The following is a 21,514-nucleotide window of genomic DNA, read 5'->3' on the forward strand; positions in this document are numbered from 1 at the left end:
AAAATAAAATTTTCTCCAAATAAATCCCCCAAAAATTATAATTGTAGAAAAGGAAGCCAAGCACTGCTTTTTACAAAAAAACCTAAACTGAAAATTATTCCGTAAGAAGTATTGAGATCTGAGACATTTAACGAAAACTTAATATCAGTTTATTTAACAGTGTGGCATTGATCTAGTTCCTAAAGGTAATTATTTCCTATAAAATGATTTTAGGCAAAAATTAAAAGGTTCACTGGATCATTTTTAAAACCCTTAAAATTGGTAAATAATTAAGTAACAAACAAATCTGCTGAGTAAAACCTGTGTTGTGTTTAGGATACTACTTATGATATTTATAAAATGGATGACCTCTATGTGCTTAAAAAATAATGCATTTTTAACATATTTAACATTAATAGTTGTGAAGTTAGAAGAATGTCGAAAATTGGCTGAACTGTTTTCTGTAAAATAATATAATACTTGAACCGAACACTACACTTCTCTTTGAACATTCACATATGAACTTTAGTCCTGAAAATATGGTTTAATAACTCAAGAAGTGTTTTTCCAAAGTCTGAACTTAATTTGTCATGTGAAGTCATATGATTTTTCAGATAATTCTGAAATCATACAAAACTATATCAAAGAGTGTTTTTGAGTCAAGTTGACACAACATATTGGTAAAACTAATAAAAGAGGCTGGAATGCGACCCATACTGATAACTTCCCATCCCGTCTGTCAATTCGTCTTGCTTAAAAGTTTGTCTGTATGTACTCGTATCAATTTTTACCAAATTTGCGTACTATTTTTTGTAGATTTTATTTCTTATGAAAAAACGGACTGTTGGATTTTTATATAAAAATTACTGAATATTGAAAACAATATTTTCTGTGAAATAAAGTAAGTTTGAAGCCAATATTTTAAATTTTTGAAGGGACATTTAAGTCGAAAATCAATTTTTACCAACTTTTAATATTTTTTTTTTTTAAATCTATCAACTTGATTTTTTCTCAAAATTTGCCCTAACGTTGAAAACAATATTTCTTATAAGTAAAAATTAGTTAGAAGCTATTATCTGGAATTTTTGAAAAGATATTTAAGTCGAAAATCAATTTTTACCAACTTTTGTTAATTTTTTTTAAGTTTTTAATTTTTTGTACAAAAACTGTGAATTCGATTTTTTTTTAATTTTAGTGAATGTTGACAACAATAATTTTTGAAAGATAAAAGTAGTTTAAAGCCAATATCTACAATTTTTGAAAAGATATTTGAGTCAAAAATCAACTTTTACCAACTTTTGTTAATTTTATTTCTATTTTTATTTTTTTTGTAAGAAAAACTGTCAATTCGATTTTTTTCAAAATTTTACAGAATGTTGAAAGCAATATTTCTTATAAGATAAAATAAGTTTGAAGCCTAAATTTCAAGTTTTTGAAAAGATATTTGAATCGATATTCAATTTTTACCAACTTTGAGTAATGTTTTATTATTCTTCGTTGCACAAAATTGTTTTGGAGATGAAATCATGTTTACATAAGTCTTAAAATTTTGGAGGTGACAGTTTTTTTGATTTATAAAAAAAACGTTAAATGGAATTCTTCCAAAAACTATACTTGTTTGGTATCAAGTAACAGTTTATTATATAAAATTAAATTCAAGTCTCTAGCGTTTTTGGTTCGTAAGATATTCAGGGTTAACCAAAATGTTCACCGCTCACGCAATTTTCTTGAGAGCCCTTACTGCATCTTTCTTTGTTTTTATCTATACAACAAAATGTCTTTGAAGTCGATATCTCTTCTGGTTCTTGAGATATGGATAACGAAAAAAACATCACGAACGTACGGACGTACGGACATACGGACGTACGGACGTACAAACGTACGTACACACGCACGCACAGACATCTTTCTAAAAATCTTTTATTTCGACTCTAGGGACCTTGAAACGTCGAGAAATATCAAAATTTTCAATTTTACAAAATCGGACCAGTTACAATGACTTCCTATTGGAAGTTAAAAACTACTGAATATCGAAAACAATATTTTCTGTGAAATAAAAAAGTTTAAAAGACAATACTTTTAATTTTGCAAAGCTATTTGAATCGAAAGTAAATTTTTACCAAGTTTTTAGATTTTAGTTTTTAATTTTTAGATTTTTGTTAAAAAAAGTGTTACTTAGATTTTTCTCAACATTTTTCCAAATGTACGTACACACCCTCGCACAGAAATCTTTCTAAAAATCTTTTATTTCCACACTAGGGACCTTGACACGTCGAGGAATGTGAACATTTTTAATTCGACAAATCAATTTCAATTCAATTCAATTTCAATTTCTTTATTGTAAACAATACGCTAAGACAATGTCTTTTATAGTATTTGTACTTTGGTTGAACAATTAAAGTGCTGTTTGATTCTATATACAATAAGATAATACTTGGCTGCTAAAAATATTTTTTTTTTTTAATAATACATATAAGACTTTTTCTCTCTTCTTCTTTCCTACTTCCCCCTTAACATCCTAGTTGTTCGAAAAATGTTTAAGAACCTCGGTCTTGAAACTTACTGCATCCGTTATCCTCTTAATGCTAACCGGCAAAGAGTTAAAAAGGCGAATGCTGTGAAGGAAGAACAACCGTGAGGAATTTAGATATCTAAAAGTTGGAATAACTAGATTATTTGTTCTTGACGATGTACAGAACTCAATTTTTTCACCTAGAGATTTTGAATCCAAGACTGGTCACAGAATCTACAAAACTAACATGGGCACTATTCAAAGTAATCGAAGGTAGATCTCTATGGTCGTATGTATTCTTAGAAATTAGTAGGGCTTGACTTTTATTGGGATTGGGCACTAGACCATTTTCCTTAGCCCAGTTAGAAATTCTCTCAAGATCTTTATTAACGCGAAAGACAAGATCCTCTATTAAACCGATTCTACGTGAGAGATAAATTTGTATATCATATGCATATAGATGAAAAGAGACATGCTCACAAACCGAAGGCAAATCGTTGATAAAGGCACAAAACAAAATTGGCCCCAGAATAGAGCCTTGTGCACACCCATCTTCAAGTACGTATGTGCTGAAAAATTGTTTCCAACACATACACGCTGAGTTCTGTTACACAAATAACTACCAATGAGACAAACAGCTGAATTCCAAAAACCAAAGTAGTGCTCAAGTTTTTGACAAAGAATTGGATGATCAACTTTGTCAAAAGCCTTCGAGAAGTCCAATAGGCACAGTACTGAGATATTGTCTTTATCGTATTCGAGTCTTATATCCTCTAAGATCTTTACCATTGCTGTAGAGCAGGAATGGTTAGATCTAAATCCAGATTGGCATGGAGACAGCAATCTTTTGGACGTAAAATGGTCAATAGTTTGTTTAGTAAGGATTTTTTCGAGAACTTTGGACATGCAAGGTAAAATGCTTACTGGCCGGTATTTGGCGAGTTCGGAAGGTGTGGGCTTTTTCGGAACAGGAGTTATCCTGCCTGCTTTCCACGCAATAGGAAACGTAGAAGTGACAATACAGTGATTAAAAATATGAGTGAGAGCGTTAATCAAGCAGGGTAGGACAAGTTTCAAAAATCTTAGCGGAATACCGTCTTCGCCTATAGTTTTGGACCTCAATGATTTAAAAGTTCGTATAATTTCGTCTTCAGTTACCGTCTCAAAGCAAAAATCGTTAACTCCATCATAAAGTAAGCCAGCCTTGGGCTCAAAGCTAGTAGCTAATTGATTTGTTTGAGTAAACTGATTGTTGGGGTCATTAGGATCAAGTTCACACTTAGAAATTGGCTTTTTACCAATACCAATGTCACGAAGATTTTTCCAGAGCTGTTTAGAAGAAAGATTTGTATTGAGTTTCGAGGCGAAAAAGTTACGTTTGGCGCAACGGGTAATGAGAGTTGCTTGATTACGAAAGTAGCAGTATTGTCGCAAAGTTGTAGGATTTGGAGAAAGCCGCCACTTGAGGTAGTATTTTCTTCGACTTTTAATCGCATTCTTTACTTCAAATTTGTACCATGGACATTTCTCGTTTTGAATTCTTACCGTTTTTAGAGGAACATGCGTTTCGAACAATCTCTTCACATGGTTGTAAATGAAGTTTAGTTTGTTATCTACATGCACTAAATTGTAACAATCACTCCAGGCCACGCTGCTGGCATCAATATAAAAAGCTTCTACATCGAGGGCTTTAAAATTTCTAAAAGTAAATGTGGAAGGAACTTGGGAATGAGAGAAATCAATACCATAAGTACAAAAAACTAAGTCGTGGTCTGATATTTCATCAAAACATAATTGATCATTGAGAATAATGTTTGTTGGTTCAGATAAAATAATGAGGTCAAGTAGGCTTGGGGAACAATTTGGAGCGTATCTAGTTGGGTATTTATTGATAAAATTAAGATCTGAACCAGCAATAGCGTCAAGAAGTTGAAATGAAGTAGATCGAACCTATCACAATAATGGGAAGTTAATAATTGGTCCGTTCGTCGGACCTTCGCGTGCATATAATGGCGCTATACTTGCTGACATTAACTTTTTGCAAAATAATAAACAAATCTTACACCTTATGTCTCTTCCCGTATGATTAAAAAAAACTTCATCAAGTTATTTTGCCAAAATAAGACTACATTTTTATTAAGATTTACAATTAATTATAATTCAGATTATACTGAAAAGCAGAAAATTCAAAGATCGATTTTATGTTAAGCAACATTAAAAACGAGTATACTTTAAATTTTGTATCAGAACCTTTTTTAGAGGACTTAAAAGGATACATTTTTAGATTATATTTTGATGTGTAGTGGTGCAACAATATATGCGGAGTCGCCACAAAATTTTGTTAGGGCTTATAGGAAATACAAAACCTGCATATTAAAAAAATATTAGACAAAAGTCTAATTGGAAAAACACACACGTAATTGAATTAGAAAATTCTGACAAAATATAAAAGTACATCTTTTAGTGACTACTCTACTAACACAGCTTTTAAGTGTCAAACGTACCAACGAAGTATGATTCGTCGAGTATTGAACATTTCTTCCGATACTCGAATAAAAGCCAAAGCTCTATTCGCAACAGGATTTCACTTTCGTTTAAATGCCGTGACTCTACTGCAGTGATTTTAAAACACGTCTATCGTGTTAAAAGACACTAAGAATAAATAATCACGAAAGACTGTCACACTAAAGATATAGATTAAATCCAAGCCTTTCATAGACTTTTTCACGGACTCTACAGACTAAAGAAATAAACAAAATACATAAATCACTTAAATTGACCATTAGCTTGTTTTCTTATCTAGTCTAAATAATTAATAAATTAAATTCTCTCAAGTACCTTGGTATAACTTGGCACACCTTTAAACTTTGCAAATCAAGCCAAAAGCTAAAGCTAAAGCTAAATCTAAAAATGTAGGTTGTTTGACATAATTTGTGTGCATACATACTCTTGTATATTCATGTTTTTTTAAGTATTGTTTAAAATTAACTATTCTTTTCAATGATATAAAAAGGTGGGGACTGCAAGCTGTACTTTTTTAAGTAATAAACAGATCCAATTATTTTATTTGTGGCTGACAAAAGCAATAAACTTTTTTCTTTTGGCTTTATACATACAGAAAAAAAAGAAGAACAAAATTAACTTATTTAATTGATTAAAAACATTAATAACAAGATGTTAAAATTTAATGTAGATACTGACTCTTTTTGATCACCTTAGGGCATAATTTACTGTAGAAATTAAAAAGAGAAATAATGTCCACTAATATATCACAAATTGCTGCATCATTAAAAAAATGTGTATAAAATGCAAACGTCCACGGCCTTAAGGCATGGACATTGGGCATGTACCTATAGCTAACCTTCTACTAACTAATTGTCATTGTCAGTATACCCAAGTTACCCTCTCTAATTACTATAAGTATAACTACTCACGATATACCACGAACAACACACTTACTTTATATTGTACCTTGTGCGTTCCCTATATACAACATTTTAAACTATATTTATACAAAAGCTGACCTAGAGACAACTTTATTTGCATTTAATTCAATTTCCAGGCCCTGACAGTGAACGCATAATAATAAATTCCGTCATCCAATGTCAAAGTGGAAAACAATTAAAACTACAAAACAATGTGTTGATTATAAGAAACCACCACACCATATGCCCGGCACGCAGGCCAAGACGACGTCCCACTAAAGTGTTGTTGAATGTTGATGTACGACACGCTTCCGTCGCCGCCGCTTCTGCCACCACCGGTCTCCAACTCCACAAACCAAGCCCAGCTCGTTTTGAGTGGACAAGTAAACTAAAAGTATACCATCAAATTGTTGCAGTGCGTCCTCCCCATGTCCCCAAAGAACTTACGTCAATTCTAACACAATTTTATCGATGACTCAGCTAAGGAAGCCTGCTTTTGTTGTTGTTTTTGTCTTCCTCTAGAAGCCAACAACTCAAAGTTAATTTATGGCGGAAAAGTTCCTACTGCACTTTTAATTCAAATGCACTTTTATATCTTTCCTATTTAATGCACTTCTGTTTCGAAAATTCACTATAGCCTGGTATAGGTACGGTACTGGGTTTCTCAAAATAGTGTTTTAAGTGTTTTTCTTCTAGTCTGTATTCTTGTTTGTTTCCTTTAGAAGTGAGACATTAAAATCGTGATCTCATTCGTGGCGAACATCGTCAATATTCTATAAAGTTTTGTAGATAGTTGTTGTCATAAGTCGTCGTCGTCGTCTTCGTCGTTGCTGCCGCCGCCGTCTGGTCTTCCTAGAGATATATAGAGACTGAGAGACCAGCCAGATATCGATTGTTCAAGGAAGAATAAACTTTTAAATCCTCCCACTTCTTTAACTAAACTAAAAGCCCATCGAAAATAAAACTTTATCCGGAAAATTGCATTTTGTAAACAACCCAAGTAGAAGTACAACAACAATAGATAGATACCTATCTTAATTTATTATAATGCAAATATTGTTAAGAAAATTCAAAGAAAATACAAATTGAGATTCATCTTGTTATTTGGCGCGCTACTGGCTGCACGAAATTTAGATGTTCTTTAAGCACGAGATAACAACAAAAACAACAATACGATATGAGTATAAGAACAGCGCCGAAGGTCGCTCGTGTGCAATAGCAGAACATGACACATCATCGTTTATTCGTTCTTTATAATCAAATATACCGCTATAAACGCATACATATACATAATATAAAACTCGAACGATTTTCATCATTTTCTTAGCATCTGCGTAGAATTCATGTTTTGGTATTTTGTTGTTGTTTTTCTTTTTGCCACCAGCAAACTTGCTTCTTCTTCTTGGAAGTCGGTCAAACGTGCAGGGATAAACAACACAAACACACACACACAAAAAAAAAGAAGAATATACATATAATAAGAGCTCCCCCGAAAGCAGCATAATTTATCCCCATTTTCCCAGAAAAATAAAATCTCACATCTGTGTCGCATAAATGGGATCATAATTATTTTGATGACGAGGTTGATGTTTGGAATTTTAATGTTGACATTACATAAATTTGTGGATGAAAATGAGAATAAGGATAAGAAGTTTTTGTCAGGACAACCGTTGGATTTGGAACCATTGCAAGCTGATGTGGGTTTCATAACACCCTTGAAATTTAACCATAAAAATAGGAAGTTATCAAACTTTCCGATTTGTCAAATTGAAATTTTTGACATTTATCGACGTTTTAATGTCCCTAGAATCAAAAATAAAGATTTTTAGAGAGATGTTTAAGTGTCTGTACGTTCGAGGTACAATCTCAAGTACCAGTGAATATATCGACTTCAAATTAATTTCTTTTTAAAGATAATAACATCGAAACAAATAATTTGGCAAGAATACAAAATTTAGGAAACTACTTTTCGAGTTTTAGAAACACCGACACACAGGAACGGCTCAGTCTCTATTCTTCTAATCCTATTGTACTTTTATAAATGCTCGTACTGTTCTTAACATTTCTGATTTTGTGGCGTTGCTGTGTGGCACGTAGCGCCGCCGCCGTCATGCTGGAACCACATGTCGTCTAGGTCCATATGGTTTAATTTGGGCCATAGAAATTAGTTATTCTCATTAACGAAGTTTTCAAAAAAGTACGTACCAATTACATCGCCGGGCCGAAATGTACACCAAAAGGTTACTTTTTCAGGATGTATTATCACCTAGTGAACATCGCGTGGGTTGGTGTCGTCCCATATAATCCACAATTGAGCGATATTCTTTTTTAAGCCAGACTGCACGAATGTAGAAGGTTTTATCTGACTTAATATTATTCATAAATTGTAATATGCAGCCATTAGAAGTTAATGGCCATCAAGATTAACTTTCTATAGTAAGTTTTTGTAATCGGTCCCATTTTACGAATTTAAAATTGTGAACAGGAGGGCCTTGGGCTTTCGGATGACAAAAAAAGGAGAGGCTGACTGTGGGTGAAGAGGCCACACTGATAACTTCCCATCCCGTCTGTCGATTTGTCTTGATTAAAAGTTTGTCTATATGTACTCGTTTCAATTTTTACCAAATTTGCGCCCTATTTTTTGTAGATTTTATTTTTTATGAAAAAACCGACTGTTGGATTTTTATATAAAAATTACTGAATATCGAAAACAATATTTCTTTGAAATAAAATACGTTTGAAGCCAATATTTTTAATTTTTGAAAAGATATTTGAGTCGAAAGTCAATTTTTACCAACTTTTATTAAATTTTTTTTAGGTTTTAATTTTTTGTAAAAAAACTGTCAATTCGATTTTTCTCAACATTTTTTAGAATGTTGAAATCAATATTTTTTATAAGATAAAATAAGTTTAAATCCTTAATTTTAAATTCTTGAAAAGATATTTGACTCGATATTCAATTTTTACCAACTTTGAGTAATAATTTTTTTTAGGTTTTTATTTTTTATAAAAAAACTGTCAATTCGATTTTTATCAAAATTTTATCAGATGTCAAAAACATTATTCTTCGTTGCACAAAATTGTTTTGGAGGTGAAATAATATTTAAGTCGTAACATTTTGGAGGTGACAACATTTTTTTTTCAGTTTTTTTTGATTTATAAAAACAACCGTTAAATGGATTTTTTTCAAAAATATACTTCTTTGATATCACGTTTCAATTTATTATATAAAATTTAGTTTAAGTCTCTATCGTTTTTGGTTCGTAAGATATTTAGGGTTAACCAATATTTTCACCTTTTTTTCAAACTGCTATGGTTAAAAACCCAGCCAATCAATTTTTTTGAGAGCCCTTTCTGCGTCTTTCTGCCTTATTATCTGTATTACAAAATTTATTTGAAATCGATGTCTCTTTTGGTTCATGAGCTATGGACGATGCGAACGTACGGACGTACGAACGTACGTACACACGCACGCACAGACATCTTTCTAAAAATCTTTTATTTCGACTCTAGGGACCTTGAAACGTCGAGAAATGTCAAAATTTGCAATTTGACAAATTGGACCCATTACAATAACTTCCTATGGGATGTTAATAACTCACCTCGAAGACATTACGAACAAAAAATCATTTTATCTCCAAATAATTGTATCAACTAAAAAAATATTTCTGACTTCTGGTAAAATTTTGAGAAATAAAAACCTAAAAGTTGGTAAAATAGATTTTTGACTTTAATATCTTTTTAAAAGTGAATGATATTTGCTTTAAACTCAATTCATCTTATAGAAAATAAAGTTTTCAAAATTCAGTAAAATTTTGGAAAAGATCGAATCGAAAGTTTTTAGATAAAAAGTAGAAACGTATATCTAAACAACTTTACTAAAACTTAGTTAAAACCTTATTTTCGTCTCAAAAATCTATTCAAAAATTAAGGATATTGACCTTGAACTATAATTTCATTTAAAAGACAATATTTTCAACATTTAGTAAAATGATTATAAATTGATGTTGGATTCTGAATAAATGAAGGTATTGACTTCAAAATGATTAATTTTTATGCTAGTTTTTGATAATTGGTTTTCAACTAAATATCTCGTTAGAAAAAACAGATTTTGAAATCAAATTATTTCATCATGTTAGTAATTTTTTTAGAAAAATTAGCTGACAACATTAAAAAAAAAAAATAAAAAACTGATAAGAAATTGTATTCAACTCAAGTATTAGGAGAACAAAGGCAAAGTGTGAATTCAATTTACCTCCCACAAAATATTGTTGTGCAAATTTTTTTTTAAATGGGGCGGGGAGTCTATTCTTTTACTTTCCTAATTGCTTTTGTATCCATATTTTTTGCCATAACTTTTATCAAAAAAAAAATATGGTTTTTGAGTAAACTTTCACACTCAAATTTACTGCTACACTTCAAATTAATTTAAATGAACTTCTTCATCAAATTTTAACTATTTCGGATTTTTTTTATCGAAGAGAAAGTCTTATTTTCAAATTTAAAAAATATTAGGAACTGAATACTGTAAGAGAGTTCTTGAAGCTTTTATTATTTCTGTATTCTATGAAAATGCAGAAACAATAATAATTCAAACATTGTTATTAGTGTTAGTGTGTTTTTCTTTTTGAATACTGAGATTATTCTTATTTCGAGGAAATTTTTCCTAAATTAACTAAATTCCTGAAATATTTTCAGTCAGGTTCAGTGATACAAATTGAGAAAGAGTGTCGGAGATAGGACAGAACCCTGAAGCACACCAGCATGTATCTTGTGTGTTTTGTGACTTGAATTTATCCAACACCTTTTATTATTCAATGTAAGTAAGGTCGTATACATTAAAACCGATGGCACACACTTCGATAAGAGAGGTCTTTTTCCAAACTCTATCAAATATTTTTAAAATATCAAGAGCCATTTGTTTACAGTCTCCCAAACAGTATACAGTATGACATCAGTGGTAAAAAACCGTACTTAAAAGTTTTTAGGTTTTTTAAATATATGTATCGTACTAAATTTGTTCCTATCAAGGTCTTTTAGGGCTTTAATTAAGCTACATAACGCGTTCAAAAGGAAATTGGTTCCATCAAATCATTTACATACTCAAGTAAAGCCAGGGTTATGAAACTTTCTGGCAGTCGCTAAAGCATTCAAAGGAAATTTCATAGAGACTTGATTTTATACACCAACTATTCTTGTTCATAAGTTAATATTAGTAACGGTTGAATGAAACTGCTACCAACATGAAGCCGTTTGCTTAATTAATCTTAAATCATATATTTCGGAAACTTTAGATGTGTCAAATGTTTAAACTGGCTGATTGAATTACAGAGCTTGTGAATTAATGAATTCAAAAGTGACAACCGAAAGAAGTTTCGAAATAAAATTATATGAAGCATTCATTTAATTTTCATCTTAATCGTATTTTTATTAAAATCAAGACTGTCATGGTAATTGATAATTTAAGGTTGGTTAATGCACAATATCGTCTAGTAATTTTTTTTTGAAAGATTTCTTAGATAAAAAAGTCCAAAGACAATAATGACCAACAGACTAGTGAAAGTTAATTTTGAGTACCTACTTATATTTCCTAATCTTTAAAAGAAAGATAAGATTGGATAGATTTTTGTATTTGCAAACAATTTTAAAATTTTAAATACAAAAATTAAAGTGGGTTTAGTGTTGTTACCCTTAGTTTTGTATTCAATTCATAATTAATTATCAATTAATTTAATATTTAGAAATTTTCTTTACAAGTCTTTGAGTTACACATAAACGTAGCGGGAGTTTTTTCTAGACTTGTGATTTTCAATCTGGCAATACTTTTTTCGGAGTTGGTCTTTTTGACAGGTGTCACTTGATTTCATAATGAATACACAAAAATAGTAAAAATGTATTACCATCATAATGGTTACGTTCACACGCGTGGATTTTTTAATCTTTTTAAATTGTTTGTACCTATTTCGAGAAACATTTTCTAGATATTAGCATTTAGTCCAGTAATTTTGTCATTTGAATAGAAGGAGTGCTTGCGTTATTACTGGTATTTTTAATTTTTTGGTTACTTGATTATGATGTTGGCCGAATCAATAATCCAAGTTTCCAACCTCGAATCGACGAACACTAGATTTCCAAAAACCAGAAAAACCGCCAAAAATTTTACCACGAAGTAGATTTTGCTTTTAAAACAATTATGTTTTACGATTTTAGGGAATTTATATCAACTACAATTTTTGCTTAAAGGTTTGTCTATAGATGTAAGAGTTTTCAGAATACAATTGTTCAAAAATTAGCATAAATACAAATATTACAAGAAATCGACAAATTTATCCTAAAATAATAAAAATATATAATTTGGAATAATTTGGAAACCATAACTCTGGAGTGAGAAGATTGGCAAAAATAGTAAAAATAGGGGTCTATATCCCCCTTTTAAGTGTTAGGGGTAATTTTTTAGAAAAGTAAGTTGACATACAAAATCAAAAATTGAAAAACAATGGCAACAGTTACATTTATGTAATATAACTTTTCTCAAAGCCAGAAATCAATTTTTGGAGCAATTTAAACAAAAAATCTTGCTTTTGTTACATCTCAAAGTTAAAAATAATATAATGTAGGTACCTATATTATTTTTTGATAAAATTGGAAACTATTACATCTACTAACACTACTTTTTAGTCAAAAAGTCATTTCTCTGGACATAAAGAACCATTTCCGCAAATCGGGTAATTTTTCTAGGTGCTTTTATCGTTGCTCCTATAAATAATCCAGATTTTCGACCTCAGGCTCTGAACACAACATAGCGAAAATCGTTAGTTTTTTGCCAAGTATGACAGATTTTAACTCTGATGGGCTAGTAACGTCACCATAAATCCTCTCTACACTTTGAAGTTGACTAAATGTTCTTCATTTTGAGCCCATTCCCGTCTCTATAAGCCCAATACTTTCCGAAATAAATGATTTTTTGACATGTTGCATTTCGCACTCTAGTTCGGAAATTTGGATTATTAACTTAACAAAAATGGGTTAAAAAACGTCCATTTGGCTCCTCAGTTAAAAATAAATGCAAAACGCAGCTTTATTATTAGCTACAACTAAAGTCCAATTTTATTTCAACGTAAGTGCATCCTTATGAAAAGGACCAATTCTATTTTAAATCTTAAAACCGCAAGCTGAGTTAATTTTTAACAAACAACAAGTAATCACATTTTTATCATAACTCCAATACATGTTCCCTTAGGATAGGAGCCAGATAAATTGTGGATTTTCTGAATGAAAAGGATTGGCGAGGTTTTGATATTGCAAACGGGGTCACACCTCACACAAGTTACAGAGTTTTTTCCTTTATTTTTTGTATTTCTTATTTCACCATATCATGGTTATCCAGAGCAAGTTATAAACATAGGTACAGGTATTCAAAGGTGTAGGTACAGTTTGTCAATGTTTTTGTTGTTTTAAAAGAAAATGTAAAATTCACTCACATTATCATCACTTCCTTTGCAATAGGAATCTTCGTCCTCTGCCACCGCCATCGACATTGCTGTGATGTATCGCTTGATATGCTTGCACCTGCTACTGCTACTACTACTGCTACTGCTACTACTGTTTCTGCCACTGCCACCTGCACTACTGCTGCTACTCCACTTGTTGGTGCAGATTGCACAGATTTTGCTTAGAAACTTCGACAGGATGGCAATTATTATTTTTTCAACAAACAAATCTTTTCATACGAATCAAAGGTAAGAAAATTAAAAATTTAATCGAAAAAATAGATATAAAAATATAACAAGGACTATCACACTGTAGAGAGGCACATGGAATAGAATATTATGTATTGAATGTAGAAGAGAACACACTATTTGATGAAAAAATAGAGCTCACACACACGCGGAAAACTTTGCAAAGAAAATTTATTTTTCTTTTCCCCGAAACATAAAACAAAAGGAAAACAAATAAACAAAAAAAAAGTATGCTATAAGGACTAAATTGGTCCTGGAACTTTATACATATTTGTTCCTGGATGTATAGGTAGGTGCTTTATGTGCTTTCGTTGTTTTTCACCACTTCAAGGATTCACTCACTGACTGAACAAAACATAGATGAATGAAAACCTTTGCGAGTTGCGAGTTGGGCGGGGGCGCAAGGGTGTCGTACCCATTCAAGGACACGCCATCATCACCAACCGATAAGGATACGTTTTAGATCTGTTACATGCGTTGCACATTGTCACCAAAATATCCATGATATAACATTATCTCACTGGCGAACAGGTATAGGTTGGTATAGATATTTATGCTAACGGTTTCCAAGGATTTTATTTTTGCTTTTTATTTTGTTTTAGAAGCACACTTTGGTCATCCACTTTAAAAAGGATTTTGGGGAAATTCCGATAGGAAGGTAGGTATTTTGACACGAATTGTCCATTCACAATCGCACGGCACGAAATCAGGACAAACGTCTTTTTCTTTTTTCAGTCTCACCAAAAAACAAAAACCGTAAGGCCAACTGCCGTTAAAGCGAGTTAACAAATTTTTGTTTGTTCGTTTTTTAACAAATTTAACACCGAAAAAAATATGTTTTCTTTGTTTATTTTTATAATTTCTTGTTTTCGTGTGGTGTTGCCAAAAGTAGTTTATCTTTTGTATTCTTTTCTCGCTATCCGTCGTCGTCGTTCGTTCGTACTTTAGCCCGTTGTTTTTTTACGGTCTACACTCTCACGTCTACGTCTCGTGGAAGAAAAAAGCACTTTAATAACTGTTTGAGACTTGGGCTATGAGGCCATCAACAAGAAACTCAGCCAGAGAGACGATGCACGATGATGATTTAAAAAAAGTAAAAAAACATTTACTTGTTGTTTTGTTGTTGTTTAAAGTTAAAAGCTTTAAGTTTTAATGTAGGTTGGTATGGCTTGGTGGGAGCTTTTTCGATATTACAGTGGGGGTAGAAAGTAAAGATTATTTTTAAACTGAAAATCTCAAATAGATTTTTGAAAATATTTGTATGGTTTAATTATGATTCTAAGAAAGCGGTACACTTTTTTGTCAAATTTTAAATAGATAATTTTTAAAGGAAATAAAATTGAAAAAAAAATATATTGAAATGTATAAATGTCGTTTTGTGGATGTGGAGAAGAAGTGGCCGTATTTCATCGTTCCAGTTATGAAGTGGTGCATATTTTTGACTTTCCGTAGGAAGTTATTGCAATCAGTTCGATTTGTCGAATTAAAATTTTGAAATTTTGAGATTTCTCAACGTTCTGGAAGCTTTTTTCATAGTCCATATCTCACTACCTTGGAGTGCAGATATCGACTTCAAATAAATGTTGTTATACAGATAATAATGCAGAAATGTGTAGGCAGGACTTTTAAACAAATTAGTAGGTGGCAATTTAAAAAAATAAAAATTTAAATTTTTGACTATCATAAAATATCTCACGAAACAATAACGCTAGCAACTTAAATTAAATTTTAAACTATATACATATATGTAATAGTTGAAAAGTACTTTGTTCTAACAAACTTTATAATTATGATCACTTTCAAATTGATCGTACGAACATTGAATAATATTTTTATGAAATGTCGTTCAGAATTAGTATAAAAAAGAGGCTGGGATACGACCCACACTGATAACTTCCCATCCCGTCTATCGATTTTTCTTGCTTAAAAGTTTGTCTATATGCAGGTACTCGTATCAATTTTTACCAAATTTGCGTACTATTTTTCGTAGATTTTATTTTTTATGAAAAACGGACTGTTGGATTTTTATAAAAAAAATAACTAGTGAATATAGAAAACAGTATTTTTTATGAAATAAAACAAGTTTGAAGACAATATTTTTTAATTTTTGAAAAGCTATTTGAGTCGAAAGTAAATTGTTACCAACCAATATTTTTTTAAAAGCAAAAATTAGTTTAAAGCCAATATCATCAAGTTTTGGAAAGATATTTGAGTCGAAAATCAATTTTTAGCAACTTTTATTATTTTATTTTAGGTTCTTATTTTTTTGTAATAAATACTGTTAGTTCGATTTTTCTGAATTTAAAGAACAATATTTCTAATAAGTGCAAATAGTTGGAAGCCATAATCTCAATTGTTAAAAAAGATATTTGAGTTGAAAATCAATTTTTATCAACTTTTTGTTAGGTTTTTACTTTTTTGTAAAAAAACTGCCGCTTCGATTATTCTCAAAATTTTACCCAACGGTGAAAACTATATTTCTTATAAGATAAAATATGTTTGAAGCCATAATCCCAAGTTTTTGGAAAGATATTTCAGTCGAAAATCTATTTTTACCAACATTGAGTAATTTTTTTAGGTTTGTTTTTTTTATATAAAAAACTGTCAATTCGATTTTTCTCCAAAATTTCACCAGATGTTAGAAACGTTATTTCACCAGATGTTAAAAACATTATTTTTCGTTGCAGAAAATTGTTTTGGAGATGAAATCATTTTTTATTCGTAAAATGTTAGTGGTGACAATTTTTTTTCTCATTTTTTTGTTTGATTTATAAAAAAAACCGTTAATATGTTTTTTTTTAACAATATACTGGTTTTGTATCACGTTAAAATAAATAATATAAAAGAAGCTGGGATGCGACCCACACTGATAATTTCCCATCCCGTCTGCCGATTTGTCTTGCTTAAAAGTTTGCAGGTTTTCGTGTTGGGTTAAAAAATTTGTTAGTTGAATTATTCTAACAAATTTTAAAATTACTAACAATATTTTTCATACAAAGAAATTGTTTTGTTTGAAAAACCAGTTTTGTTTAAAAGATTTTAAGTCGAAAAAATGTTTAACCAATTACAGTGGCATTTCTTTAATTTTTACAAATTAGAAGAATGAAATTAATTTGGGAGATATCAAGAACCGAACATCAATTCTTACCAAATTTGCGTACTATTTTTTGTAGATTTTATTTTTTTATGAAAAAAGGACTGTTGGATTTTTATAAAAAAACTACTTAATATCTAAAACAATATTTTCTGTAAAATAAAATAAGTTTGAAACCAATATTTTTAATTTTGGAAAAGCTATTTGAGTCGAAAGTAAATTTTTACAATTTGTTTTTTTTTTTTAGAGTTTTATTTTTTGTAAAAAAAACTGTCAATTCAATTTTTTTTCAAAATTTTACCGAATGTTGAAAACTTCTAAGATTAAATTAGTTTGGAGCCAATATTTCAAATTTTCAAAAAGATATTTGAGTCGAAAATCAATTTTTACCAACTTTGGTTAAATTCTTTTTAGGTTTTTAATTTTTTGTAAAAAAACTGTCAATTCGATTTTTTTCAAAATTATACCGAATGTTGAGAACAATATTTCTTCTTAGATTAAATTAGTTTGAAGCCTCAAAAATATTTGAATCGATATTAATTCTTTTTACCAACTTTGAATAATGTTTTGTTTAGACTCTTATTTTCAAAATTTTATCAGATGTCAAAAACATTATTCTTCGTTGCACAAAATTGTTTTGGAGAGAAAAATCATATTTTAGTCGTAAAATTTTGGAGGTGACAAATTTTTTTTTGTCAGTGTTTTTGATTTATAAAAAAAAACTTTAAATGGAATTTTTTCCAAAAATAAAGTTGTTTGATATCACGTTTAAATATTAAATTTAATTCAAGTCTCTAGCGTTTTTGATTCGTAAGATATTAAGGGTTAACCAAAATGCTCACCTTTTTTCACACAATTTTCTAAAGAGCCATTTCTGCATCTTTCTGCCTTTTTATCTGTATAAGAAAATTTATTTTAAGTCGATATCTCTTCTGGTTCTTGAGCTATGTACGACGAAAAAACGTCGCGAATGTTCGGACGGACACACGTACAAACGTACGTACACAAGCACGCACAGACATCTTTCTAAAAATCTTTTATTTCGACTCTAGGAACGTCGAGAAATGTCAAAATTTTCAATTTGACAAATCGGACCCATTATAATAACTTCCTATGGGAAGTTAATAAATGAATCTTTGCACCTGGAGTTCATTAAAATTTGGACTGTGAAAGCTTTAAGCCAGAAGGTTGGCACAGAATCTATTGCTTGGAACTTATCATATATTAACAAAATCAATTCCTCAACTATTTCAAGAGCAAAAAAATTATGATTTATCTCCAAAATAATTCAATGTAATGAAGAATAACGTTTTTAACATCTTATAAAATTTTGAGAAAAATCGAATTAACATTTTTCTCTTCAAAAAATAAAAACCTAAAAAAAACATTTATAAAAGTTGGTAAAAAATTGATTTTCGAATCGAATATCGGTTCAAAAATGTAAGATATTGACTTTAAACTAATTTTATCTTATAAAAAATATTGTTTTCGACATTAGGTAATATTTGTAGAAAAATCTTACAGTTTAATCATAAAAACTAACATTTACAAAAAATAGTAGGCAAATTTGTCAAGCATTTATAAGCGATTTTCGTTACCTCGTGAATAAATAAAGTTATTGACTCGATAATGATTTAATTCTGTGCTTAGTTTTCAACAAAAAAATCCAATCTGCATTTGTTTATATAAGAAATAAGAACTTTCAATAAATGCTACTAAAATTGGTAAGAATAGGATTTTGACTAAAAATCTCGTTAACACAAAAAGATTTTAAAATGAAACTATTTCATCATATGCAAAAAATTGTTAACAATTTTTTAGAAAAACTCAACTGAAAAACTGTCTGACTTAATATGGAAGGAAACTGATAAGAAATGCTTTTTGTATCAAATATTAGAAGAACAAATAAAGAAATTACTTGAAACTGTTATCTCATACAAAATATTGGTATACATTTCTTTTAAGTTTGAAGCAAGTCAATATTTAACAGACGAGATGCTATGTTATCAGAGTGGTTCTCATCGCAATATCTTCTATTAATATATATTCTTCCTTAAAAGAAAACGAACTAAACTTACTGTACCCGTGTTTATTTGGAAAAGTCATCTGTAGTACAGTAGAAATTTGTATGATAAATAAATACAACATCCATATTAGAAACAGAAAACACTGCCAATAAAAGATAATGTGAAATCCTGTTACGGATAAGGATTTTAGTTTTATTCGAGTATCGAAAACAATTTTAGAAATTTTTATTTGACGTTAATAAGTTTAACACTTGATGGCTGTGTTCGTAGACCCGTGTTTCTTTGATGTCACTCAAGATGGGCTTTGGTATTTCAACCGAACTTATTTTTAATGTACATCAAATATTTTTGCGAATTTAATTTCTTGTGTGTTCTTCTAATAAGCTGATGTATCAACTTTCATCTAAAATTATTTGTGGCAATTCCATTTACAAAATGGAAAACACGAAAACCCATTAAATATAAATTGTTCCTTATATTTAGTTAAGATATAGATATTTATTAAAATGCATAAAAATATAGTATCCAGATGTTTGTTTCGAGTGACCTCTTAGCCAAGTCAAAAGAATATTATGAAGTCGGCATTTATATGTAATTTGATCCAACTTAAGAGATAGGATGGTTTTTATTTCGATTTAGTCAATATTTATAAATTAAAAGTGGACTGTTCTATAAGTCTCAAAGAGATGAAGCCTTCAATCATTCCTTCTACAGACAACTATAGGACCGCCCTACCTATATAAAATATATGTAGATAGTTAGACCTCTTAATAATCATTTTTAGTTTAATTTTAAATTTTGTTAATTTGTGTTAATTTTTTTAAAACCTTCAAAAATCATTTAGCCACATCAACTCTGGACCGGTTTTGATAGTATACTTTAAAATTTCCAATTTTATACCGTGAAACAGTGGAAAAAATTTACCTAATAATTAAAAGATAATAAACATTGGAGTATTTGTGATTTGTGTTTTTTTAGTGATACAGTTCTACCAGAAACCCATTCTCAAAAATCGTTCGTCTTTGAACGTTTGTTATTCATGAGACCCAAGAACCAAAAGAAGCCATACATCTATTTAATGTTTTTTTTGGGAAAATTGATTTAAGTATTCAAATCCCAGAATGAAGTTAAGTTTCCCTCGAGAAGGACTGTACTACTTTAACCGCTTAAGACGATTTCAATTACAAAATTGAATGTATTATTATTTGGACTTTATCTTTACGTATTTTATTATTTGATGTTCATAATCATAACATTCAACTTAGTATCTTAAAACAAACTGGTGAACAAAATTAAAGTTTTGTCTGTGTTGTAGAAACATAATACTTTTTCAAATTAATTTGTTTTTTTAGGTCATGATATTTAAATATACCTTTCTGCAAAGAAGAATGCATAAAACATTGATTTTAAAGCTAGAATAAGGCACAGTAGTTCTTAAAACAAATATTGTGCGATGTTTTAGCAAAGTAAAAATCTTTATTTATTAGATAAATTTTAAATCACTTTAGTATATTACTTAATTTTCGTAATTCGTTATTAGTTATAAGATGACTTATGGGTCCTTATTAGACTCTTTCGTAAGTTGTGAATGTAATTCTCTATATATTTTTGTATAATTCGTTGTAGATTTATTTCCTATTTTAGAACAGTTTACCAGTTTTCAACATTATTTTTTCAATAAACTTTGAACATTTGAAGTTATTTTAAACTTAAGGCTATGAATTCGAAATAGGAATAAAAAATTGTCTTGAATTTTTTAGCATAATATATACTTCGGCGTTCTTAAGGTTCATTATTATGAAGGTTTATGTATGATATGTAAGGTCTTACAACTAATGAGGATTTTTTGAAAAATAAATAAATTACTGAACATTTTAAACAAAAAAACAGCTTCCTCAAAAAACATAAAATGTTGTATTTTTCGAATTATAAAATATTTCCGTTGTCTTAAGAACCTGACGCGAAATAGATGGATTTTTAAGCGGGATTTGACCTAGAGCCATTAAAAATCTTAAAAAAATAATCATTTTTAAGCGGGATTTGAACTAGAGCCATTAAGAATCTTTAAAAAAAAGTATTATTTGATTGCCCGCTACATAAACTTGTTGACCAGTGTAATAAATAAAACAATTTTGTATTATTTCGGTCAGTTAAGTTGTTTTAACCACTCAGATAATTGATTGCAAAATCTGATTAAATGATTAATAAGTATTGTATCTACAAAAAATTGATTATGACGATTTCTTATCTTCAGTTGATAATTCTCCACCTTAATCTTAAAATTGGCAATTAAACTTATATTTGTTTCTTAAATTGCCGGAGTAAAAACCAAAGGTAGCAGATAAGTTGATTTTAAAAAACTTCGATATTTTTATTATTTTTGGTCTAAAGTCAAAAAACGTCATTAATAGGGATCATTTCAATATTCGGCTGGCGAACTGATTCCCGATAAGACCTTGATAAAGTTAACTGTTATTTTTTTTGTCGAATCATTGCCATCAATATTTGTTTAAAAACGTTCCGTTGTGTTTCTTTTAGTGTCACTTGTTCATTTAGAATATTCGAAAAAGCTTTTCAGTTTCGGTTTTCATCTTCTGTAGTATTTGTGTGTAAAATGGTAAACTTTACTATTTTCACCAACGAATGACGTTTAATTTCTTAGAATGTCAACATTCTCGTAGTCACCCCCTCTTCACCATCAAAACCATGTTATTTACCTACCTGTAAATGTAATTGCG

At 29.9% G+C, this 21,514-nt stretch overlaps 1 protein-coding gene across 1 annotated transcript in view; it reads right to left on the reverse strand.

Moving 5' to 3' along the window:
* Positions 1-14,663, reverse strand: part of LOC129952858 (phosphatidylcholine:ceramide cholinephosphotransferase 1-like) — a 127,172-nt gene extending 112,509 nt beyond the window's left edge. Inside the window, exon 1 of the mRNA XM_056065744.1 lies at positions 13,398-14,663. Within this exon, the coding sequence (XP_055921719.1) occupies positions 13,398-13,454 (57 nt within the window). The 5' untranslated portion in view covers positions 13,455-14,663. The remainder of the gene's footprint in view (positions 1-13,397) is intronic.
* Positions 14,664-21,514: the final 6,851 nt, after the last annotated feature.

This window comes from Eupeodes corollae, chromosome 3 (genome assembly GCF_945859685.1).
Source record: "Eupeodes corollae chromosome 3, idEupCoro1.1, whole genome shotgun sequence".
NCBI classification, from domain to species: domain Eukaryota; kingdom Metazoa; phylum Arthropoda; class Insecta; order Diptera; family Syrphidae; genus Eupeodes; species Eupeodes corollae.